Raw genomic sequence first — 20,738 nt, 5'->3', positions numbered from 1 at the left:
TTATCCTTTCAGTGCTGTTTGTGAATTAGAGAGGGTAGAGGGACAAAGCTCAATTGTGACTTGCCCACAGTAATTTGCACAGATTGAACCAGGCCTGCATTGAACCCCACCCTTTGGAGCCCCTCAATGTTTTATTCTTCCTCCTGATAATTAATGTGCGTCCAGTGTTCCTATACTGTCTTTGAATTGGATTTCTCAAAACCTCTTTGTTTCTTACACAAGACTAAGTGTGAACTCTAGTAAAATATGTATTTAGACAGCAGAAAAGCTACCTCCTGAAATAAAAAGCCATTTCTAAACTACGTATTAAATTATTTACTTTGATTTTCAGTGATTAGAGACTTTCAGGAATATGTAGAGCCAGGAGAAGATTTCCCAGCTTCTCCTCAGAGAAGAAATACCGCATCACAGGAGGACAAAGACGACAGTGTGGTTTTACCTCTGGGTGCGGATACACTTACGCAGAACTTGGGCATTCCAGTACTAGTAGTTTGCACAAAGGTTAGTTTGCTTCCTACAGATTCTACTACTGATACTAACCAAGGATGAACAACTGTTTTATTTTCTAGGCTCCTTTTGGAGTTGACACATTAGTTTTCCTAGGTAACTTTTCTTAATAAGTAGATATGATAGTTTAAAATATTGAATGGTATTCACATGTTTGTTTTGTGAACTTAATCATAGTTTTCTTTGAAAGAAAATGTTACTTCAGATATTCTAAAATTTGTGATCAAATTTCATTTTCCTAATTCCAGTTAGACTTCAAATTGTATAGTCAGTTTAGTAGAGATAGTTACAGGTAAGATGATAGCTATCAACTTTATAAAATAAAATATTTTTCCACAGTAAGTTTTATATACTAATATCTTGATGTTAGAAAATGTACTCAAAATAAGATAGACTTAATTTAAAAGATGTATCAATACTCATGTAAAGTTGATATGCAGTTATCAAAGGCCTTTTATTTATTTAAGAGATTCTGGTAGGATTACTATTATAAAAATTCTGTTAATTTAGTTCTGTCACTGTATACACTTTATAATACAATCAAATTTCCTTTAAAAAATAATTTATAGTTCATCTTCTCCCCATTTGGTCCTAAGTAGTATGTCTTTACTGTGTAAGCCATGGAATAGTTAAGATAATTACAGAACATATAAACGCTTTTGAGATCTAAAATTATTATGTTTTTTGTAATGTAAAATTTGCACATCTAAATGAAGGAGGGTGTGGAATTTATTCACCTTTGGAATAAAAATGATAAAAAAATTTAAATATAGCTTAAGTTTTACTTTAAACACTATAAAAATTATCAATAACAAAGGAATGTGGGGGTAGCATTTAAAATAATTAAGTCAAAGTCTATTGTCTGCTTTTCAAATGGTGATTCAAGTGTAGTTAATTGTTACTTATATCTTTTGCATAAAACTGTGCTTAAACTCTTACAGTAGAATCCTTTTGTCTGCGGTTTGTTTGGGTTTTATTTTGTTTGGCAAAGAGCTGTTTATTGGCAGATATTTTCCTGTTTTACACCACAACTTGCCTTATAAAAAGCTCTTTATTTTCCAAAGAAAAAATGTCATGCTTTAAAGGGACCCAAATCAGTATCAAATGAGTCATAGGTTCATAAAATTTTTAAGCCAAAAGAGATCATCTATAGTATTTCACAGAATCTAAGACACCATCAGTTCTGCTTCAATTTAAGAGCTTTTAAAGTGTGTGGAGGGATGGGGGAATGTGTGTCTCAGGATAGATGAAGAATGGTGGTTCAACTCAGTTTAAAGACGCTTGAAATTGAGACTCAGCTAGGTTTCTTGCCAGATCCTCATATTTCAGTTAAAAATGTTTTTACTAAACTATCGTGCTTCACCAAAAATGTCATAAGTCAACAGTATAATAATTGTAAGTATCTTTAATAATAATGAAATAATTACTCTCAGTGTTTTATAACATGGACAGTATGCTATATCATGTTTATATAAGGAGACTGTTCTATGTTGTATATATGCATAACAAAAAATTACATATCAAAAAAAATGACATCAAATTTGACCCCAAACTAATATTAGGTATGATGGACATTGTTTATTTTTAGATTTCATAACCTTCAATTCACAAAAGTTTTGATGAAGTTATTTGGATATCATGATGTTTGAACATACCTTAATTTTTTTCCTAGCATTTTTTTTTTGGCAAGCAGAATTCAGAATTGTTTCATTGATTGTACAGGTGACATTTCAGAAATAGCCTGTAATTCCCCTTTTTTGCTGTTGGTGAAATTGAAGTGAGAGTGAATAAAAGCACCAGAAAAGAAATAAAGGTCAATTAAGAGCTATCAAATAAGCAGAGGAACAAAGGGGAAATAGTGAGAGGTGCAGACTCCCTGGATATACAGAGTGTTTTATAGAACTAGAATAGACTTTAGATCTTAAAAACTTTGTTCTAGGACATAAGTCATTGAGTTAGCAAGTATGACCGCCCATTATAAGGTTGTCCTGTTATTCTTCATTCCTTTATGTACTAAAATTTTCTCTTTGGTGTTCTCATCACATTCAATATACCATAGAAATCAATGCTTTTTAAAGAAATAAAAGTATTCATTAGTCTTAAGACTCCAACTAAAAGTCTCTAGACATAATAGGAGTAATTAATATTCTAGGTTCTACTGATCAGTCACTGTATCAGAGTGGTAGTTTTGTGATATTCCCTCACCCAACATTGAACTGTTTAAATCATTATATTATTATTTAAAGTTAATATTGTTTTTTAAATTATTTTAACTCATTAGTGTGATGCCATTAGTGTGTTGGAGAAAGAACATGACTACAGAGATGAGCATTTTGATTTTATTCAGTCTCATATCCGGAAGTTTTGTTTACAGTGTATCCTTTTAATACATTGATTGGTGCAGTGTTCCTTAGCTGTTTGGTTGTTTGTTTGCTTAAGTAAAGGAATAAATTGATGACTTCAGAAATTCCATAAACTTTTTTCCTCCTGCCTCTGGTTGGAAATTTCAATTCCCAAATCATTTATATCTAGGCATTTTGAGATATAAAAGCACATATTGAAATATGTAACTTTGATTTGCTGTTTTTAAAGTACTGTGATTAAGAAAAATAATGATCAGACTTATGTAGAAAATTCTAATGAGTTGGCATTGAAAACATTCTCGCTGAAAACTGGTATTCATTTCTTGGGGGTGGGTGGTAGGGAAAGATCAATATTTGGGTTTGTGTGTTCTTGTTTTTAATTTGTTTAGTATGTTATCTCCACTATAGTCTAATGCAATGGTTTTTAAATCTGGCTTTGCCCATCTGAGACTTACTGAATTGGAACATTCCAAGGGGAGGCTGGAGAATCTATGCTGAATTTTAAAAAAGCTTTCTGGGTAATTCTGATGATCACAAGGTTGGAAAACCTAGCATAAGGAATCTTGTGTAGTCTAGGTTGCAAGGATTATATGAGCCAGTGAATAACATTTACAACTAAACAAAGGATAAAATGAGTGAGTGCTTTTAAGAGAATTTCCTGTTGAAAACTTCAAACAGCTTGAGAGCACCGAAGAGAGGTGTTCTCACTTGCCCCCTTGGATCAGATGTTTTGCAGTTGCAGTCCCCAATCAAAGCTTTTGGGTCTGAAAAGTGAAGAAATGATAGATAGTAGCAGTAGACAGGAATAAGTAATGTACACATGTTTATAGTATCTGTAGTTTTTCATCATCATTAATGGACATTTAATTTAAGGACCACTTGGCAAGAGCCTCGTTGAATAATGAATAAGATCACTTGACACTGGGAGTTTCCCTTTTCCTTTTTTCCTTCAGTACTTTGTCCTCCATGGCACTTTCTCTTCTCATGTCACATAATGGTTAGTTGGATTGTATTAAAGGGCATTTGTCTGCAAAAGAAAACAAAAAGTAGAAGTAATTGAAGTAGGTGTTGATAGCCTTTTTGTTATCTTTGCAGATTAGAAAATTTGAGAACAAACAGTCTCTTTAAACATTTATTTAAAGCTACACTTGGAAATGTACATATAGAGATGTAATCAGGAAGGAGACTGTCCACTACAATAATTACAGACCTTTAGTAGAGCTGGTTGATTTTAAAAGAATACAAAACAAGAAATCACTTCAAGATAGTGAGAGGGGGGCTGCCCTGGTAGTGCAGTGGTTAAGAATCCTCCTGCCAATGCAGGGGACACGGGTTTGAGCCCTGGTCTGGGAAGATCCCACATGCTGTGGAGCAACTAAGCCCATGTGCCACAACTACTGAGCCTGCACTCTAGAGCCCATGAGCCACAACTACTGAAGCCCATGCGCCTAGAGCCCGTGTTCTGCAACAAGAGAGGCCACCGCAATGAGAAGCCTGTGCACTGCAACGAAGAGTAGCCCCCCGGCTCACTGCAACCAGAGAAAGCCCGTATGCAACAACGAAGACCCAACACAGCCAAAAATAAATAAATTAATTAAAAAAAAAAAAAGGTAGTGAGAGGTGTGTGTGTGTGTGTCAGTGAGGACAACAATTCAAAATCATCTTTATTTTAAAAATTAAAAAATTTTAATTGCATTGCAAATTTTCCAGCTGTGTAAATCTTCCAAATTATAAATTGGCTCTCGTGAGAAAGATCATTCATGAAAAGTTCACACAATTAAGCATTTACTTAAGATTATGGATGTTTGTTTCTACCAAACTAAGTATTATGACAAGTAGTATTTAGCAATACCATTTTAAGGTTCATAAGCCTTGGTTTGTGTCCTAGAAAATACGAGTATCCTAGTTCAGAAGTTAGACCATTCTCAGCATTTCCTCTTGGCCTGAGTCACCATCTCTCTTGAGACCCAATGGCTAGTGCCAGTGTTTTGGTCATGAAATCTACTTTTGCCTTGGATCGTTCTTAAAAGTTTCCTGATGGTTCTTGATGGTTCATCTTCTCTGTTCAGTGGATCTCCTGAGCTTTCTCCGCAAAGTCCTAATTCCTGGACTAGTAAAAACTGTAAGAGACACTAGTGCAAGCCATTTTTGTTAAAAAGGCAAAACAGTTTTTGATAAATAATATCCCTCCTTTATGGAGTTTAGGAAGGTTAAAAACAAAGATAAATTGCCTCTTCATATGCTTTCAATGTAGAGGTAGTAGTGGTGTCAGTTATTAAATTTACCTTTACTTTCTTGGCTAATGAGATTTTTGCCCTCCTAAGTTAAATCAATTATGTAGAGATAGTTCTATTTGCATTTTAGCCTGTATATAAGTATTTTATAGTTTTGAAAGTCTTGATTACCATGTAATTATGCCTTTGGAAATTATTTTTGAAACTAATATGCATAAATGCTAAGCTGAGAACCCAAAATTTTATGGTACCTGTTGATGGAGTTTGTCCAAAAGTTTCTTTAACGGTGTTCATTCAGATGGTGCAGCACTTATTTACACTTCAGTAAAAGAAAACAAAAATATAGATTTAGTATATAAATACATTGTTCAGAAACTCTATGGATTTCCCTACAAGATTCCTGCTATTGTTGTGGAAAAAGATGCAGTATTTATGTAAGTATACTCTTAATGTATTGTTTTATCATGTGTTGTTGCTCCAATTCGATGGTGCGCCATCATCATCATCTCATTCTCATTTGAAGTGAGACCAGTAGACTTTTCCATGATGAGTAGGTGAGAATCTGTTCCTAGATTGTTTTGTTTATAACCTGCCTTGATTTATTTATCTTTGCCTTTTAGTTTTACTGCTGGTCTGAACCCTTTTGAAAGGCTTGCTATTATAACTAAACTATCTATTGGGTGCATATATCAGTGTATCTACTCTCTAATTGGTTATGATACATAAAGGACCCAATGTATAATCTAGACATGCTTTGAAAAGTTATCTGAATAAATTGGGAGGTAAAAATAATTACCACCTTCTCCCCAAAAAACCTGTAATGACAGTTTTAAAATCAGGAAGGTTGATAATAATTTTAAGTAGAAATTAGTAAACTTGAGCATTATAATAAAACTGATTAATTTTCCATAATTGGTCAAATTTAACTTCATAAAAATATTCCCCTTAATATGATCATGGATTGAATGAAAGAATGACTATATAAATGCTTGAGAATTTGTCATGTGCATTTCTTTCTAGTCCAGCAGGGTGGGATAATGATAAGAAGATAGGAATATTACATGAAAATTTTCAAATGTTAAAAGCAGAAGATAATTTTGAAGACATCATAACTAAACCACCTGTCCGAAAGGTAACAGTTTTAGTATATAGTCTCAATATTTAGGCTTTTAAACTGAGGGGGAAGTCCATAATTTTAAGATTGTAGGTAGAAAGGTAAGGGAGTCCTTTGCTATCAAGTTGTGAACTTTACAACCTAGAGCTCAACCAAAAGCCAAGAACACCTTGTTAGAATAATTGTATTGGCTTCTGTCTGTCTAGGCAGATCTTGCATCTTCATGGTCATTAGTTATTCATACTAGCCCACAGCTGTCCAGGGGCTGCCACGTTCCTAGATTTAATTTTAGTCTTTACTATTACATGTCATTCTTATAACTATTAAATCGCGTTTCAGAAGGTATTCTTCTTTTATATATCTTGATTTGCTAAGCAGTATATGATGTTTTATGGTTAGATAGTATAGATACTTATGAAAAGTTGTATAAAAATGAGTGTTTGAAAAGAAAAAAAATGAGTGTTTGCATGTAGTACTTCTCACTGACTTTTAATTTGAACATGTTTCCGGAAAAAGTAATTTTGATTTAACATATAATGTTCTTAATTAAAAACCCAAATATTTACATTGAGCAGTTAGAAATAAGAAAAGTAACGTCAAATGAAAAATCAGTTGGTGTGTTACTTGGTTTGGATGTCTGTTAAAAGAAATGCACACATCAAAAAAACCCCCCAATTTTTCCCATTCTCTCTCTTACCAGCAAAATTGTGCTTTAAGTTGTCTTTTATTCATTTCGCAAATATTTATTGAGCCACTGTTCAGGCACTAGGTGCTGAATAGGAGGGTGATGCAGTAGTGAATCAGTATATATGCCACCTCTCAAGTGGTGATCAGTGCTATGGAAATGAAGCCGAGTGTGGGAAGGGTGAGTGAGAGGACCGAAGTGGGGAGGGCTGCAGTTTTAGGAATGATGAGGGCATGTCTCTGATGAGAGGGGAGAATGTTGAAGGCACAGGGAACAGGAAGTGCACATGCCCTGAGGCAGGAGTGTGTGAGGGGACCAGAGAGGCTGGAGAAGAGCCCCAGAGGGCCAGAGTGGTAGGAGAGAAAGGCCTCATCATTAGGCCGCAGTCAAGACTTTGGATTTCATGCTGAGTGGGATGGAAAGTGACGGGGGCGGGGGGGTGCAGGGGCGAGTTTAAGCAGAGGAGTGATATAATCTGACCTAACCTTTCAAAGGATCGCTCTGGCTACTGGGTGGAAAATAGACTATGGCGTACCTTGTACAGAAATAGGAGGAGCAGGAGACATTTGCAACTCCTTTTTTTCTAATTATTCAGCAGGTAGAAGAGACATTATGTTTTTATTTCAGGGAAACCAGGGCCAAGTTGATTTTCACTCAGCTGGGATATTATTGGCCCTTTTAAAACACCTGACTGTTGCTTAGCAGATTTTATAAGCATGACTGATATGCCTATGGCTCTCAGGTTGTGCTGTCCAGTACAGTAGCTACTAGTCACATACAGCTTTTAAATATAAATTAAGTACAACTAAATAAAATTAAAAATTCAGTTTCTCAGTTACAGTAGCCACATTTCAGCTGCTCAGTAGCCACAGGCTAACGTATTGCACAGCACAAGTATAGGACATTTATATTATTGCAGATAGGTATCAGACAACTCTGCTGTAGGGCCTTGGGGAGGGCAGCTCACCCATGTAAATATGGTTTAGGTAATGTTCATATTCTTGGTGTTTTTTAAAAAAATTAATCTAGAGAGTAAGTTATGAATGACATTAACATAATATATGAGACTTGCTCATTTATGCATTACTCATTTCAGTTTGTGCATGAGAAGGAAATTGTGGCAGAAGATGACCAAGTGTTTCTTATGAAGCTACAGGTATGAAATTACATCAGAAACAGACTTAGTATGATTAATGGTTAAACTATTCTTGTACATATTTTCTTTAAAAATACAGTAATACATGCCTGAATATCTAACCTAGAATTTTTTTGTGTTTTTCAGTCCCTTTTGGCAAAGCAGCCACCAACTGCAGCTGGAAGGCCTGTGGTCAGTATTACAGATTTTGACAAAATTATTAAAATGCAGTGCATATTGTTTTAGTTCTTTTTTTCTTAATTATATACCTGTCTTAAATGGGTATGCTTTAATATAAACTTGCATTAAGGATTCTCCTGGAATTTGTGAGATTTTAAAAGATAAAACTTCACTCCCGTTTAGAATATTGAAATCATAAATATCTATTTTGCAACATCTGTCCCACATGAGTTAACTGTGCCAAACCATTTATATGTGCTATTTTGTAAATCCTCACAACAGCCAGATGAGGCAGGTCCCCCATTTTGCTGGTGGGGAAATGGAGGCTTTGGAGGACATCATGGCTTGCCTGAGATTATACAGCTGGTGGGATGGGATGCAAGTCCAGATTGGAGTCCAGATCTGACTCCCAAGCTTATACTCGTAACCACACCTCATATTCAATATGTTCTTTTTCCATTGAAGGGAAAGTTAGTATTCTAAAATGCAGTGGGTCTCTGGTATTCTAATAATGAGGACACAATTGCTAAACACTTCTGCCCAGGGCTTGCAGCGTAAAGGGACCAGTAGAAGATATGGGGGACAGTTGCAAAGTAGTTTTTTTTTGTGATAACTTCTGTGAAGTTGAAAGTTTCAGGGTTCTGTAATTATGCCTTTCCTATTTTTACTTAGGATGCCTCGCCAAGAGTCCCAGGAGGCTCCCCTCGAACACCAAACAGATCTGTGTCATCCAATGTTGCCAGTGTGTCACCCATCCCTGCTGGGTCAAAAAAAATTGATCCAAACATGAAAGGTACATTTCTGTCTTTCTTAGAGAAAGCAACACAATACATTTAACAATAGAAATCTACCTAGAGTCATTCCACCTTTTGCTTTAGCTATTTTCATTTTTATTCAATAGCTTCTAATCTTTGTGTCTGTCAATACAATCTCATAGTTAATCAGACTGTGAACCATTTTATGGTGTAGTCTTAACATATCATCTCTGTGCTGTGAGCTTTATGAAAGCTTTGTGTTATATTTAATCATTCTGCTATGGTAGGTCATTGAAGAAATTCATGTTTTTCCTATAATGGGTTATCTGCAGTTAACATCAAGGAAAAAACTATATGCATTATAGTTATTTCTATAGGAATAATTGCCATAAGTAGGATTAGTAGGTGAGAGTTTGTACCTTTTTATGCCTTTTGGTGATGTTTCTCAAATGGATTCTTCAATTCACATGTCATCAACATTGAGTGTTGCAGTTTGCCCACACCTAATCAGCATTCTCTAAGTACTAACAAATAAGAGCTCTTCCCCCTAGTATTTCCTTTCTGTTTGTATTTTTCTTCTGTGAATTGTTTATTGCTATCCTTTGTCCATTAATATCTTAGAACTTCTGCTGGTTTTCATATAGCATTGGGTAACTTTTTGTAATACTTGAAGCAAATATTTCTCAACAGTTATATATTTTTTTTTTTTTTAAAGGAATTCCTTTATTTTTATTATTTATTTATTTATTTATTTATTTATTTTTGGCTGTGTTGGGTCTTCGTTTCTGTGCAAGGGCTCTCTCTAGTTGCGGCAAGCGGGGGCCACTCTTCATCGCGGTGCGCGGGCCTCTCACTATTGCGGCCTCTCTTGCTGCGGAGCACAAGCTCCAGACGCGCAGGCTCAGCAGTTGTGGCTCACGGGCCCAGTCGCTCCTTGGCATGTGGGATCTTCCCAGACCAGGGCTCGAACCCGTGTCCCCTGCATTAGCAGGCAGATTCTCAACCACTGCGCCACCAGGGAAGCCCAACAGTTATATTTTTGAAGAACGCCTTTCAAAAGAGAGATATATTTGCATCTAACAATCTGTTTTAAATGCCTTTGGCCTTTTAAAAATAATACTCTAATTTTTTAATAATTATCTTACTCTCTTAACACTCATATTTTGTTTTATATATGAGTAGATTAGAGAAGTTACCCAGCCTCAAAAGATTAAACTTGAATTTGGAACATTTTCTGTATATAATTCTACAATAATAATTTATAGAAAAGTTGAATGCTTTGAGTACAAGTTTTTTATCTTATCTTTTTTTTTTATAGCTGGAGCTACAAGTGAAGGTGTCCTGGCAAATTTCTTCAATAGTTTGCTGAGTAAAAAGACTGGTTCCCCAGGAGGCTCTGGTGTTGGTGGTGGTAGCCCTGGAGGTGGGGCTGGAGGTGGAAGCAGTGGTTTACCACCATCTGCCAAAAAGTCAGGTATAGTTACCTGGAGCTTTTTTTTTCCTTAAACAGCTTTATTGAGATATAATTTACATACCATGAACTTTGCTCATTTAAAGTGTACAATTCAAAGTTTTAGTATATTTACAGACTTACATAAACCATTACCATAATCTAATTTTAGAACATTTTCTTCTCCCTAAAAAGAAACATCCAACCTATTAGCAGTTATCCTTCCCTAACGTCCAGCTTATTAGCAGTTATCCTTCCCTCCCCTGCAGTCCTCCTAGGCAACAAACAATGTTTTCTGTCTCTTTGTATTTGCCTATCTGGAGATTTCATATAAATGGAGTCATGTAGTATATGCCTTCTTTAAAATAATGTTTCCGAGGTTCATCCATGTTGTAGCGTATGTATCAATATTTTGTTTTTTTTTAACTGCTGAAAAAATTCCATTGTATGGATATGCATACATATTTTATTTATCCATTTATCAGTTGATGGACATATGTTTTCATTTCTCTTGGGTATATATCTAGGAGTGGAATTGCTGGGTCATGTGGTAACTCTATGTTTAAATTTTTAAAGAACCGCCAAAGTGTTTTGCAAAATGCCATACCATTCTACATTCCCACCAGCAGTTTATGAGGGCCCCAGTTTTTCTCCATCCCTTCCAACAGTTGTTATTGTTAATCTTTGTGTTTTAGTTGTTTTGTTTTTTTTGGTTTTGCTTAACCAAGTCCAAAATGTCTCTCTATTTGTGTGTGTGTGTGTGTGTGTGTTTTAATTGAAATATAATTGATTTACAATATTATATTAGCTTCAGGTGTACAACATAGTGATTTGATATTTTTATATATTACAAAATGATCACCACTTGTCCATCTTTTTGGTTAGAGCCATCATTTTGGCTGTGAAGTTGTATCTCATTGTGGTTTTGATTTGCATTTCCCTGATAGCTAATTATGTTGAGAATCTTTTCATGTGTTTAATAACCATTTGTATATCTTCTTTGGTGAAATGTCTATTCAAATCCTTTGCCCATTTTAAAATTGGGTTATTTCTCTTATTGTTGAGTTCTAAGTGTTTTTTATATATTCTCTTTACTAGACCCTTATCAGATATAGAATTTGCAAATGTTTTCTCCCCTTGTGTTGGTTATCCCTTCACTTTCTTGAGTGTCCTATGAAGCACAAAAGTTTTGAATTTTGATGAAGTCTTTTCCTTTTGTTGTTTTTATAATTGCTCTTCAAGCAGACTTTTTAACCCATTCTCCTTTTTTAATCACACCTTCTTGCCACCTTTTTCACAAGTACCTGCAGCTACCATTTTTGACCATTTTACAGGTTCCTGGGTATAAATTGAATTATTTTCTGGCTTCTCGCACTCTCAGTGTAGAAGATTACCTTTCTCAGTACTGCTGATTTAATTACCACTCACTCATCTTTCCAGATTCTGAAATTTTGTTGCTATTTTTCTCTTTTACTGTTCTTATTGTTCTATGTCTTTAAAAAAGTATACCTTTATGAGATTAAATGGTAGGTGCTAGTTTTACTTCTATTTGATAACAGACCCCACAATTTAAAATGAGGGAATTCAGGGGCTTCCCTGGCAGTCCAGTGGTTAAGACTCTGTGCTTCCACTGCAGAGGGTGCAGGTTCGCTCCCTGGTCAGGGAACTAAGATCCTGCATGTTGCGTGATGAGGCCAAAAAAGAAAAAGAAAAGGGGAATTTTTTAAAAAATTAAGGATGTTTATATAACTGTGTTTTAGATAAAGTTAATGAAACCGTTGGCAGTTGTTAAATGAGGACACATTGGTGTTAAGGATATTTTGACTTATGTCTAAATCTTGGTTTCTTTTCCTTTATATAGGCCAGAAGCCTGTCCTGTCAGATGTTCACGCAGAACTAGACAGAATTGCACGAAAACCAGTTACAGCTTCTCCTGCAGCACCCACATCTCCTACAGAAGGAGAAGCTTCTTGAAGATACCAAATAAAGCCATTTATTCAGTTTTCTGGGATAATGTAAACTTGCCTCTGCCTTCTCCTTCAAAAGTGGTATTAGGGAGCTGGAGTGCTTTTTCAGCTGGACTAAATTCATGTCTTTTTTGTGTATGTGGTTGCCCATTTTATAAAAGGGAAGTATACAGAAGAAAAATTATTCTACACTATGTAAGATTGCTATTTGCATTGCCACTTTGCATAAGGAAGTAATTTTGGATTTTGAAAAACTCAAATTTATAGATCTGAAATACAGCCATGCGATCATATTCTAAAGGCTACTTAAAACATATAGGAGGGTTTGAGAAGGGCAGAAAATAATATGCTTTGGGCATTCGACTTACTTGGAAGGAAGTCCAAGCTTATTTTAGTTAAGACTATTAAAAAATCATTAAAAAAAATTATGTGTTAGTTTTGCTGGAAAAGAAGATGATCAGTTGTCAGATTTTCCACACCAACGTAAATATGCCACCACACATGGAATATGCTGAGAAAACGATCAGATAGCATTTGATACACTAGTCATTGTCTCAATCCATGATCCTGTAAGTTGTCATCAAAATATGATTTAGAAATATTGGTCAAGATTTGTTTCTTTAACTGAGAAGAAAAGAAAGCACACTGCCTAAATGTGTAAAAGAAAAATGCAGAGGTTGTTAAAATGTAAAGAGGTAACAGTCTTTGGATTTGTCTATATATATATATATCTACATATATATATATATCTATATATATCTATATATCTATATATATATTGATATATATATATATATGGCTCTGCCTTAATATACCCCTTTTTTGTTTGTGACTTTCAACTGTAATCAGTTAATAAAGTATTTATTCTCTGCATTCAGGTTCAAATAACTTGTTTCATTCTCTTATATTTAAATTTGTATTTATCATATAATGAATAAGATTTGTTAGTACTTTTTTAATGTTTGATTTAATAGGATTATTAAGCTTTCTGATCTTCTTTCTAAGAGACGAGTACATGAGATTCACTGCCTTGTCAAAGGAATTTACCTTGATCAGTACATCTTCCCCATCAACATGTCTTGAACTGCAGAATCTTACATCAGCATTCCTAGTAGAAAAAATAGAGCCTTTTATCATTATTTAATGGACAGGAGCTGTTTTAAAAGTTTGGCAAGTGCACTGAAACATAGCTACTCCCTTACAGGTGAGATCACCTGGTAATAGTTCCACCTTTTCAATACTCAGATTTCAGCGCTTGTTTTGGAACCTTCGTGAGAACAGTTTGATTTTCCTACTGAAGTTCAACTAAAGAACGCATGTACATTTGACCTGTTGTGTAATTTCAGATAATTTGGGGACAATGGTTACTACCCTTTATGTTGGTCTTTGTTGTAACTTTAAAATATATATTCCAAAGATTTTTTTTTTCAACAGAATATTTGAGGACAGTACCTCTACTATCAAACATAATTCTTTCATTAGAACTTTAAAATCTGTTTGGTTTTATAATAGTATTTGGCTTCTAATGGTTGAATGTAAATACTAAAAATATATGAGAGGGTTATAATTTGTTTCAGTGTGGGAAAAACTTAGGATGTTTGTGGGCATGGAAAAATTAATTTGCAAAAACATTTTGTTTAATAAAATATGAGATGAAAAATGCCATTAATAAAATCTTCAGTCCAGAAGGGGTTTTGCAATCCTGGTGTTGTAAAGACCAGTTTTTCTAAACTAGTAGTACTTGATGAAGTAAGTGAAACTAATGAAGACAGTTGCAGACTGTGCATTATGGTATACTTTGGTATGTCTGCTGTGTTTGCATGTCTAGACCAACTCATGTTTTTTTTCTGTGTGACATTGGAGATGTACTGGAAAATCCTCAGAATTACATTGTTACCTGAAGTAATTGTAATTGTTCACTTTATATGGGATTCAATTTTAACTAATCAAAAATCTTGTGTTTACTGCGTTTAAACCTATTTTTGTCCCTATTTTTGCAAGGAAGTTTGTTTTTAAACTACTTAATCTTTTTTGTTTGTTTTTTAAGCAGTTTTTATTGAAGTGTACAGTACAGAAAAGTGTACAAGTTACAGGTGTATGGTTTGAAATATCACAAAGTGACCACATATAACCAGCACCAGGATCAAGAAAGACAGCATTATTTGCACCCCAGGTGCTTTCCTTGTGCCCCTGTCCTCCCACCTACCAAGTAACTACTGCCCTTTCTTCCAAAGCTGTAGATAAGTTTTACTTATTTTTAAGCTTTATATAAATGGAATCTTACATTTATATTCTTTTGTGTCAGGCTTCTTAGTATTCTGTGGTTCCTCCATTTTGTTGCCTATAGCAGTTGTTACCCATTGTCATTGCACCATAGTATTTCATTGTGCAAATACACTGTAATTTTTACAGTATGCTATTGATGGGTGTGTATTAGTTTCCTAATGCTGCTATAACAATTTACCAAATTTTAGTGGCTTAATACAGATTTATTATCATACCATTCTCGAGGTCAGAAGTCCAAAATCAGCTGTACTAGGTTAAATTAAAGTGTCAGCAGGGCTGGTTTCTTTTGGAGGCTCCAGGGAGCATCTGTTTCCTTCCTTTCCAGCTTCTAGAGGCTGCCTGAATTCCTTGGTTCCTGGCCCCCTCTCCATCTTCAAAGCCAACAGCATAGCATCTTCTACTCTCTGCTTCCATCACATTGCTTCTCACTCTGACCCTGCTACTTCCCACGTATCAGGATCCATGGGATTAAACTTTGGCCCATGTGAGTAATCCAGTATAAGCTCCCTCAGCACGTCACTCTTCTTGCTTGCATGGTTTCTGTAAAGAAATTGGATGTTATTCTTACCTTTGCTCCTCCATAGGTGTTTTTTCCCTTTGGCTTCTTTTAAGATTTTTTAAGTCTTTGATTTTATGCAGTTTGAATATGATATGCCTAGGTGTAGTTTTTTTGGGGGGGTGGTTATCCTTAGTGTTCTCTGAACTTCCTGGATCTGTGGTTTAGTATCTGACATTAACTTGGGGGAAATTCTCGGTCATTATTGCTTCACATACTTTTTCTGTCATTGTCTGTCTTGGCATTTTCATGTATATGTTACATCTTTTGTAGTTGTCTCATAGTTGTTGGGTATTCTGTTCCCTCTTTTTCTTCCCCAGTCTTTTTTCTCTTTGCTTCTTAGTTTTGGAAGTTTCTTTTGACAGGCCCTCCAGCTCAGAGATGCTTTCCTTAGCCATGTCTAATCAGCTAATGAGCCCATGGAAAGCATTCATCATTTGTTAGTTTTTTTTTTAATCTCTACCTTTAAAAAAGAATTATTTCTTAGAATTTCCATCTCTCTGCTTACATTAGCCATCTGTTTTGGTGTGTTGTCTACTTTTTCTGTTAAAGCCCTTAACATATTAATCAGAGTTGTTTTAAATTCATGGTCTGATAATTCCAACATCTCTGCTGTGTCTGGATCTGATGCTTGCTCTGTCTCTTCAAACTGTGTTTTTTTGCCTTTTACTTATGCCTTGTAATTTTCTGTTGATAGCTGGACATGATATACTAGGTAAAAGGAACTCCAGTGAATAGACCTTTTAGCACTGTGGTGGTGAGGTGTGGGGCAGGGGAGGCATTCTGTAGTCCTATGATTAGGTCTCAGTGAACCTGTGTCCCTGGGCTGTGAACTTCATAAGTGCTTCTCCATCCCCCCTGCCCCCTTACACCATAGGTGGGACAGGATGGCTAGAGGGAGCTGGAGTTGGGCATTTCCCTTCTACCATGTTGTTTAGGCTCTGGTAAACCCCAATTAGGGAGGCTCTGATAAAATGGCTTCTCTTGAGGGCAGGCCTTGTTAAGAACAGAATACTCTGACTTATTTCAAAACAGTTAACTTTCTTCCTTCTCCTACCGGAAGCACCAGGGGATTTTTCTCTGATTTTCCCTTTGAGACCCTGGTAGGGCTCCAGGAGGTAGAACTCATAAAACAGTGGGGATCCCCTTCTAACTGGGGGTTTTTAACTCACAGACTTGTCCACTCTGAGCCTCCAGTAATTTGTCAGTTACAGCTCCAGCTTTCTTACCCCAGCACTGTCTCCCTTAGAGGTTTCTGCTTGGAAGTTTCTGCTTCAGTAAGTTGTGGTTCTCTGTGTCCACCTGCCTGCCTCTCCAATATGGAGGACTGCAGTTGGCCCTGTGACCTCACTTGTCTGACAGATCTAAAAAGAATTGTTGATTTTTCAGTTTGTTCAGCTTTTTACTTGTTAGGATGGACTTCCAAACTCCTTACTTGGTGGACCAGAATCCCAAAGTCTAATTTCCCCCTCTCAAAATCCTAGCCACACCTGCAGAGTCCCTTTGCCAAGTAAGGTAGCATTCACAGGTTCCAGGGATTAGGATGTGGACATCCTTGAGGGGCCAATAGTCAACCTACCACAAGATGTTTGGGTGGTTTCAGTTTTCCAATTGCTGTTATGAATTGTGTTGTTATGAACAGTCTTGAATGTGTCTTGTGGAAAACACGTTCTCTGTTGGGTGTATATGTAGACATGCATTGCTGGATTCATAGGCTATGTGTATATTCAGCATTAGCAGGTGTTAAATGTTTAGCCAAACAGTTTTTCCAAAGTTATAAGAGGTCCCATTCCTGGGAGAAAATATTTGCAAATTATATATCTGATAAGAGTATAGTGTTCAGAATATACAAAAACTCTTAAAACTCAATAGGAAGACAGCCCAATGTTGAAATGGACAAAGTATTTGAATAGATATTTCTTCAGAGAAGATATACGAATGACAAGCACATGAAAAGTTGCTTGATATCATTAGTAACTGGCGAAATGCAAGTCAAAGCCACAATGAGATACCACTTCACAGCTGAAATAAGAAATAAGTGTTGGTGAAGATGTGAAGAAATTAGAACTCCTGTACATTGCTGGTGGGAATGTAAAATGGTGCAACCACTTTGGAAAACAGTAAGGTTAAACATATAGTTACCACATGACCTAGCATTTCCACTCCTGGATATATACCCAACAGAAATGAGAACGTATGTCTTCACAGAAACTTGTGTACAAATGTTCATAGCAGCATTATGTATAATAGCTAAAAGGTGGAAACAAAACATCCATCAGCAGACGAATGGGTAAACAGAATATGACGTATCCATACAATGGAATATTTTTCAGCTATAAAAGAATGGGAGTTCCCTGGTGGTCTAGTGGTTAGGACGCTGTGCTTCACTGCCGAGGGAACTAGGATCCTGCAAGCCACATGGCGTGGCCAAAAAGAAAAAGGAATGAAGTCTTGATACATGCTACAACATGGATGTACTTTGAAAGCATGTTAAGTGAAAGAAACCAGTCAAAAAAGTCAGAATGTATGATTCCATTTATATGGAATGTCCAGAATAGGCAAATGCTTTGAGACATAAAGTAAATTAGTGGTTGCAGGAAGAGAGGGCAACGAGGAGTGACTGCTAATAGGTATAGGGTTTCTTTTGAGGGTGATGAAAATGTTCTGGAATTATACAGTGCACAGTCTTGTGAGTATACCAAAAACTTGATGTCACTTCAAAAGGGTGAATTATGGTATGTGAATTACATATCAATTTTTTTTAAAGGAATTCACATTACTACCAGCAATATATGAGTTCCAGTTGCTCTGCATCTTTGCATACACTTGGCTATTGTCTATCATTCTGGCAGGTTTTTTATTTATACAATAGGATCTCATTGTGGTTTTAATTGTATTTCCTTAATAACTAATGAAATTAAGCATGTTTCATGTTTATCGGCCGTTTGGATATCCTCTTTTGTAAAGTACCTGTTTAAGAATCTTAAGAGTCTTATCATTTTTTTCTCCCTCAGAAAAATAGGGAGATATTTGACTTTTTCTTACTAACTCATTCTTTACGTATTCAGAATACTAGTCCTTGTCAGATACGTATTGCAAATATCTTCTCTCATTCTGTGGTTTGGCCTTTTCACTCTCTTATTGCTATCTTTTGATGAATAGAAATTGATTTTAATGTTCCATTTGCCAGCTTTTCTTTATGGTTATTGATTTTTTTTTACCTGTTTTGAAGAAGTCTTTGCTTGCCCTCAAGGTCATGAAGATAGTCTAAGTTTTTTTTTTTCTAGAAGCTTTATTGTTTTACTTTTCTACAATTCATCAATTCATCTGGGATTGATTTCTGTGCATGGTATGAAGTAGGGGATAAAGGTTGTTTTATTTTTAGTGTGGTGTTCAATTAATTCATTACCACTCTGGTGGGGGGTATATCATCCTTCTGAACTGCAGTGTCACCTGGGTCATAATTTGTCCATTTATGCATGCATCTGTTTCTGGACTTTTTGTTCTTTTCCATTTGCCAGTTTCTCTATCCTGTACTAGTACTACAGTCTCAATTTCTGTAGTTAAAAAAAAAAAAGCCTTTATCTGGCAGCCTAAGCCCTCCCCTATTGTTTTTCCTTAAGATTGTTTTTGCTATTCTTGACCCTTTGCATTTCCATATAAACTTTAGAATCAGGTGGTCAGTTGCCACACCAAAGAAGTGGCATTTTGATTGAGATTGAATTTATGGATCAATTTGGGGATAATTATCATATTTACAGTATCTTCCAAGCTATGCACAGGAATATCCTTCCATTTATATAGGCCTTCAGTCTCTCCTCGCAGTGTTGGTAGTTTTCAGTGTATCATCTTGCACCTTCTTTTGGTAGATTTTTTTCCAGCTAATTTTTTTAGGCTATTGTATTTTTTATTTATTTTTTTGGCCATGCCGTGCAGCTTTCGGGATCTTGGTTCCCTGACCAGGGATTAAACCCGGGCTCTCGGCAGTGAAAGCTCAGGGTTCTAACCACTGGACTGCCAGGGAACTCCCTTTTTGATGCTGTTTTAAATGGCATCCTTTTAAAGTGTTATTTTCTTTGTTGCTGGTATGTAGAAATACACTTTTTTATGTTGATCTCATCCAGCAGCCTTACTCAGATTCATTTGTTAATGTTCATCCGTAGTTTATTTTACATGTGTCCTATCTACAGTCCTCTGCTCTCCCAGCTGAGCTATTGAAAGGTGCACCACCTGTAATTTATTTTATATTTTTCTACATATAGTTATGTCATCAGCAAATAAAGAGTTTTAATCTTTTCTAATGTTATCTTGCTTTGTGATGCCTATGCTCCAGTATAGGATTCTATAGAACCGATGAGAGGAAGCATCTTTATCTTGTTCCCCATCTCAGAATGAAAGCTTTAAATATTTCACTATTGAGTATATTTGCTGCATGCTTTTTGTAGATACTCTATCAGAAAGAAAGTTCTCTTCTTTCCTAGTTACTTTATATCATAAGTTTTATCATGAATGGGTGAATTTTATAAAATGTTTTTTTATTTATTGAGATAATTTTTCTGTCAATGGTATCAGTTACATTACCTTTTAGAAATTTTAAGCCAACTTTGTATCCCTGAAATAAATTTAACTTGATCTTGATGTATTAGTTTTATTATATTGCTGGATTTGGTTTGCTAATATTTTATTAGGATTTTACATCATGCTCCTGAGAAAAATTGGCCTGTAATTTTCATGGTTTTGTCAGTGTTTGATATCAAGATTATGTTGACATCATAAATCAAGTTGGAAAGTATTCCCTCTTTGTAGTCTTTGTAAAGAGTTTGTGGGACTTCCCTGCTGGTCCAGTGGCTAAGACTCTGCTCTCCTAATGCACGGGTTCGATCCCTGGTCACGGAACTAGATCCCACATGCCGCAGCTAACCCCCGGCTCAGCCAAATAAATAAGTATTAAAACAAACAGTTTGTGTAAGATTGGTGTAATACTTGTTAGTTTTGCTTCTTTAAAACTATCAGATATCAATTTATAAGGCCTCTTGTGGAACTTAACAATAGCCCAAATGGTAATATCTATTACAGTTTTCGTATGTGGGCTTTCGTTTTAGAGAAAGTACTTGCTTTTTAAACTGGTAAAATGCCAGAATACGGGAATTTCATGTAGCACTTTATTAATGTCTTTATCAAGTAGTGGTTCCCCATGCTGAAATAGGATTGTAGACAGTGATGTCAGGGAATTCTCACTATATGTGTAAGAGTTACCCTGTTATCATGATCACTTCAGAGAATTATAGGAAAAATTGTAGTCCATACATACAATAAAAAATACATGAAATAATTAATGTGAAGAGGTATATGAAATTCAAGGATTTTTAAAAGGTATTTCTCAATCAGATAATTAGTATATGGATACAGTTATACTTTGAGAAATAATCATAAAATAATGATGCTTCCAATTTCTCAAAATATGACTATATATAGAGAGAGAGAGGGAGGGAGAGTAATATATACA

At 35.5% G+C, this 20,738-nt stretch overlaps 1 protein-coding gene across 1 annotated transcript in view; it reads left to right on the top strand.

Moving 5' to 3' along the window:
* Positions 1 to 20,189, top strand: part of DYNC1LI1 (dynein cytoplasmic 1 light intermediate chain 1) — a 54,024-nt gene extending 33,835 nt beyond the window's left edge. Inside the window, exons 5-13 of the mRNA XM_082411865.1 lie at positions 332 to 501; positions 2,789 to 2,882; positions 5,403 to 5,538; positions 6,125 to 6,236; positions 8,000 to 8,059; positions 8,186 to 8,230; positions 8,891 to 9,011; positions 10,292 to 10,447; positions 12,285 to 20,189. Of these exons, the coding sequence (XP_082267991.1) occupies positions 332 to 501; positions 2,789 to 2,882; positions 5,403 to 5,538; positions 6,125 to 6,236; positions 8,000 to 8,059; positions 8,186 to 8,230; positions 8,891 to 9,011; positions 10,292 to 10,447; positions 12,285 to 12,397 (1,007 nt within the window). The 3' untranslated portion in view covers positions 12,398 to 20,189. The remainder of the gene's footprint in view (positions 1 to 331; positions 502 to 2,788; positions 2,883 to 5,402; positions 5,539 to 6,124; positions 6,237 to 7,999; positions 8,060 to 8,185; positions 8,231 to 8,890; positions 9,012 to 10,291; positions 10,448 to 12,284) is intronic.
* Positions 20,190 to 20,738: the final 549 nt, after the last annotated feature.

This window comes from Balaenoptera physalus, assembly GCF_965194825.1.
Source record: "Balaenoptera physalus genome assembly, chromosome: 11".
NCBI classification, from domain to species: domain Eukaryota; kingdom Metazoa; phylum Chordata; class Mammalia; order Artiodactyla; family Balaenopteridae; genus Balaenoptera; species Balaenoptera physalus.
The sequence above is the reverse complement of the archived record's forward strand: the minus strand, read 5'-3'. Positions and strand labels throughout refer to the sequence as shown.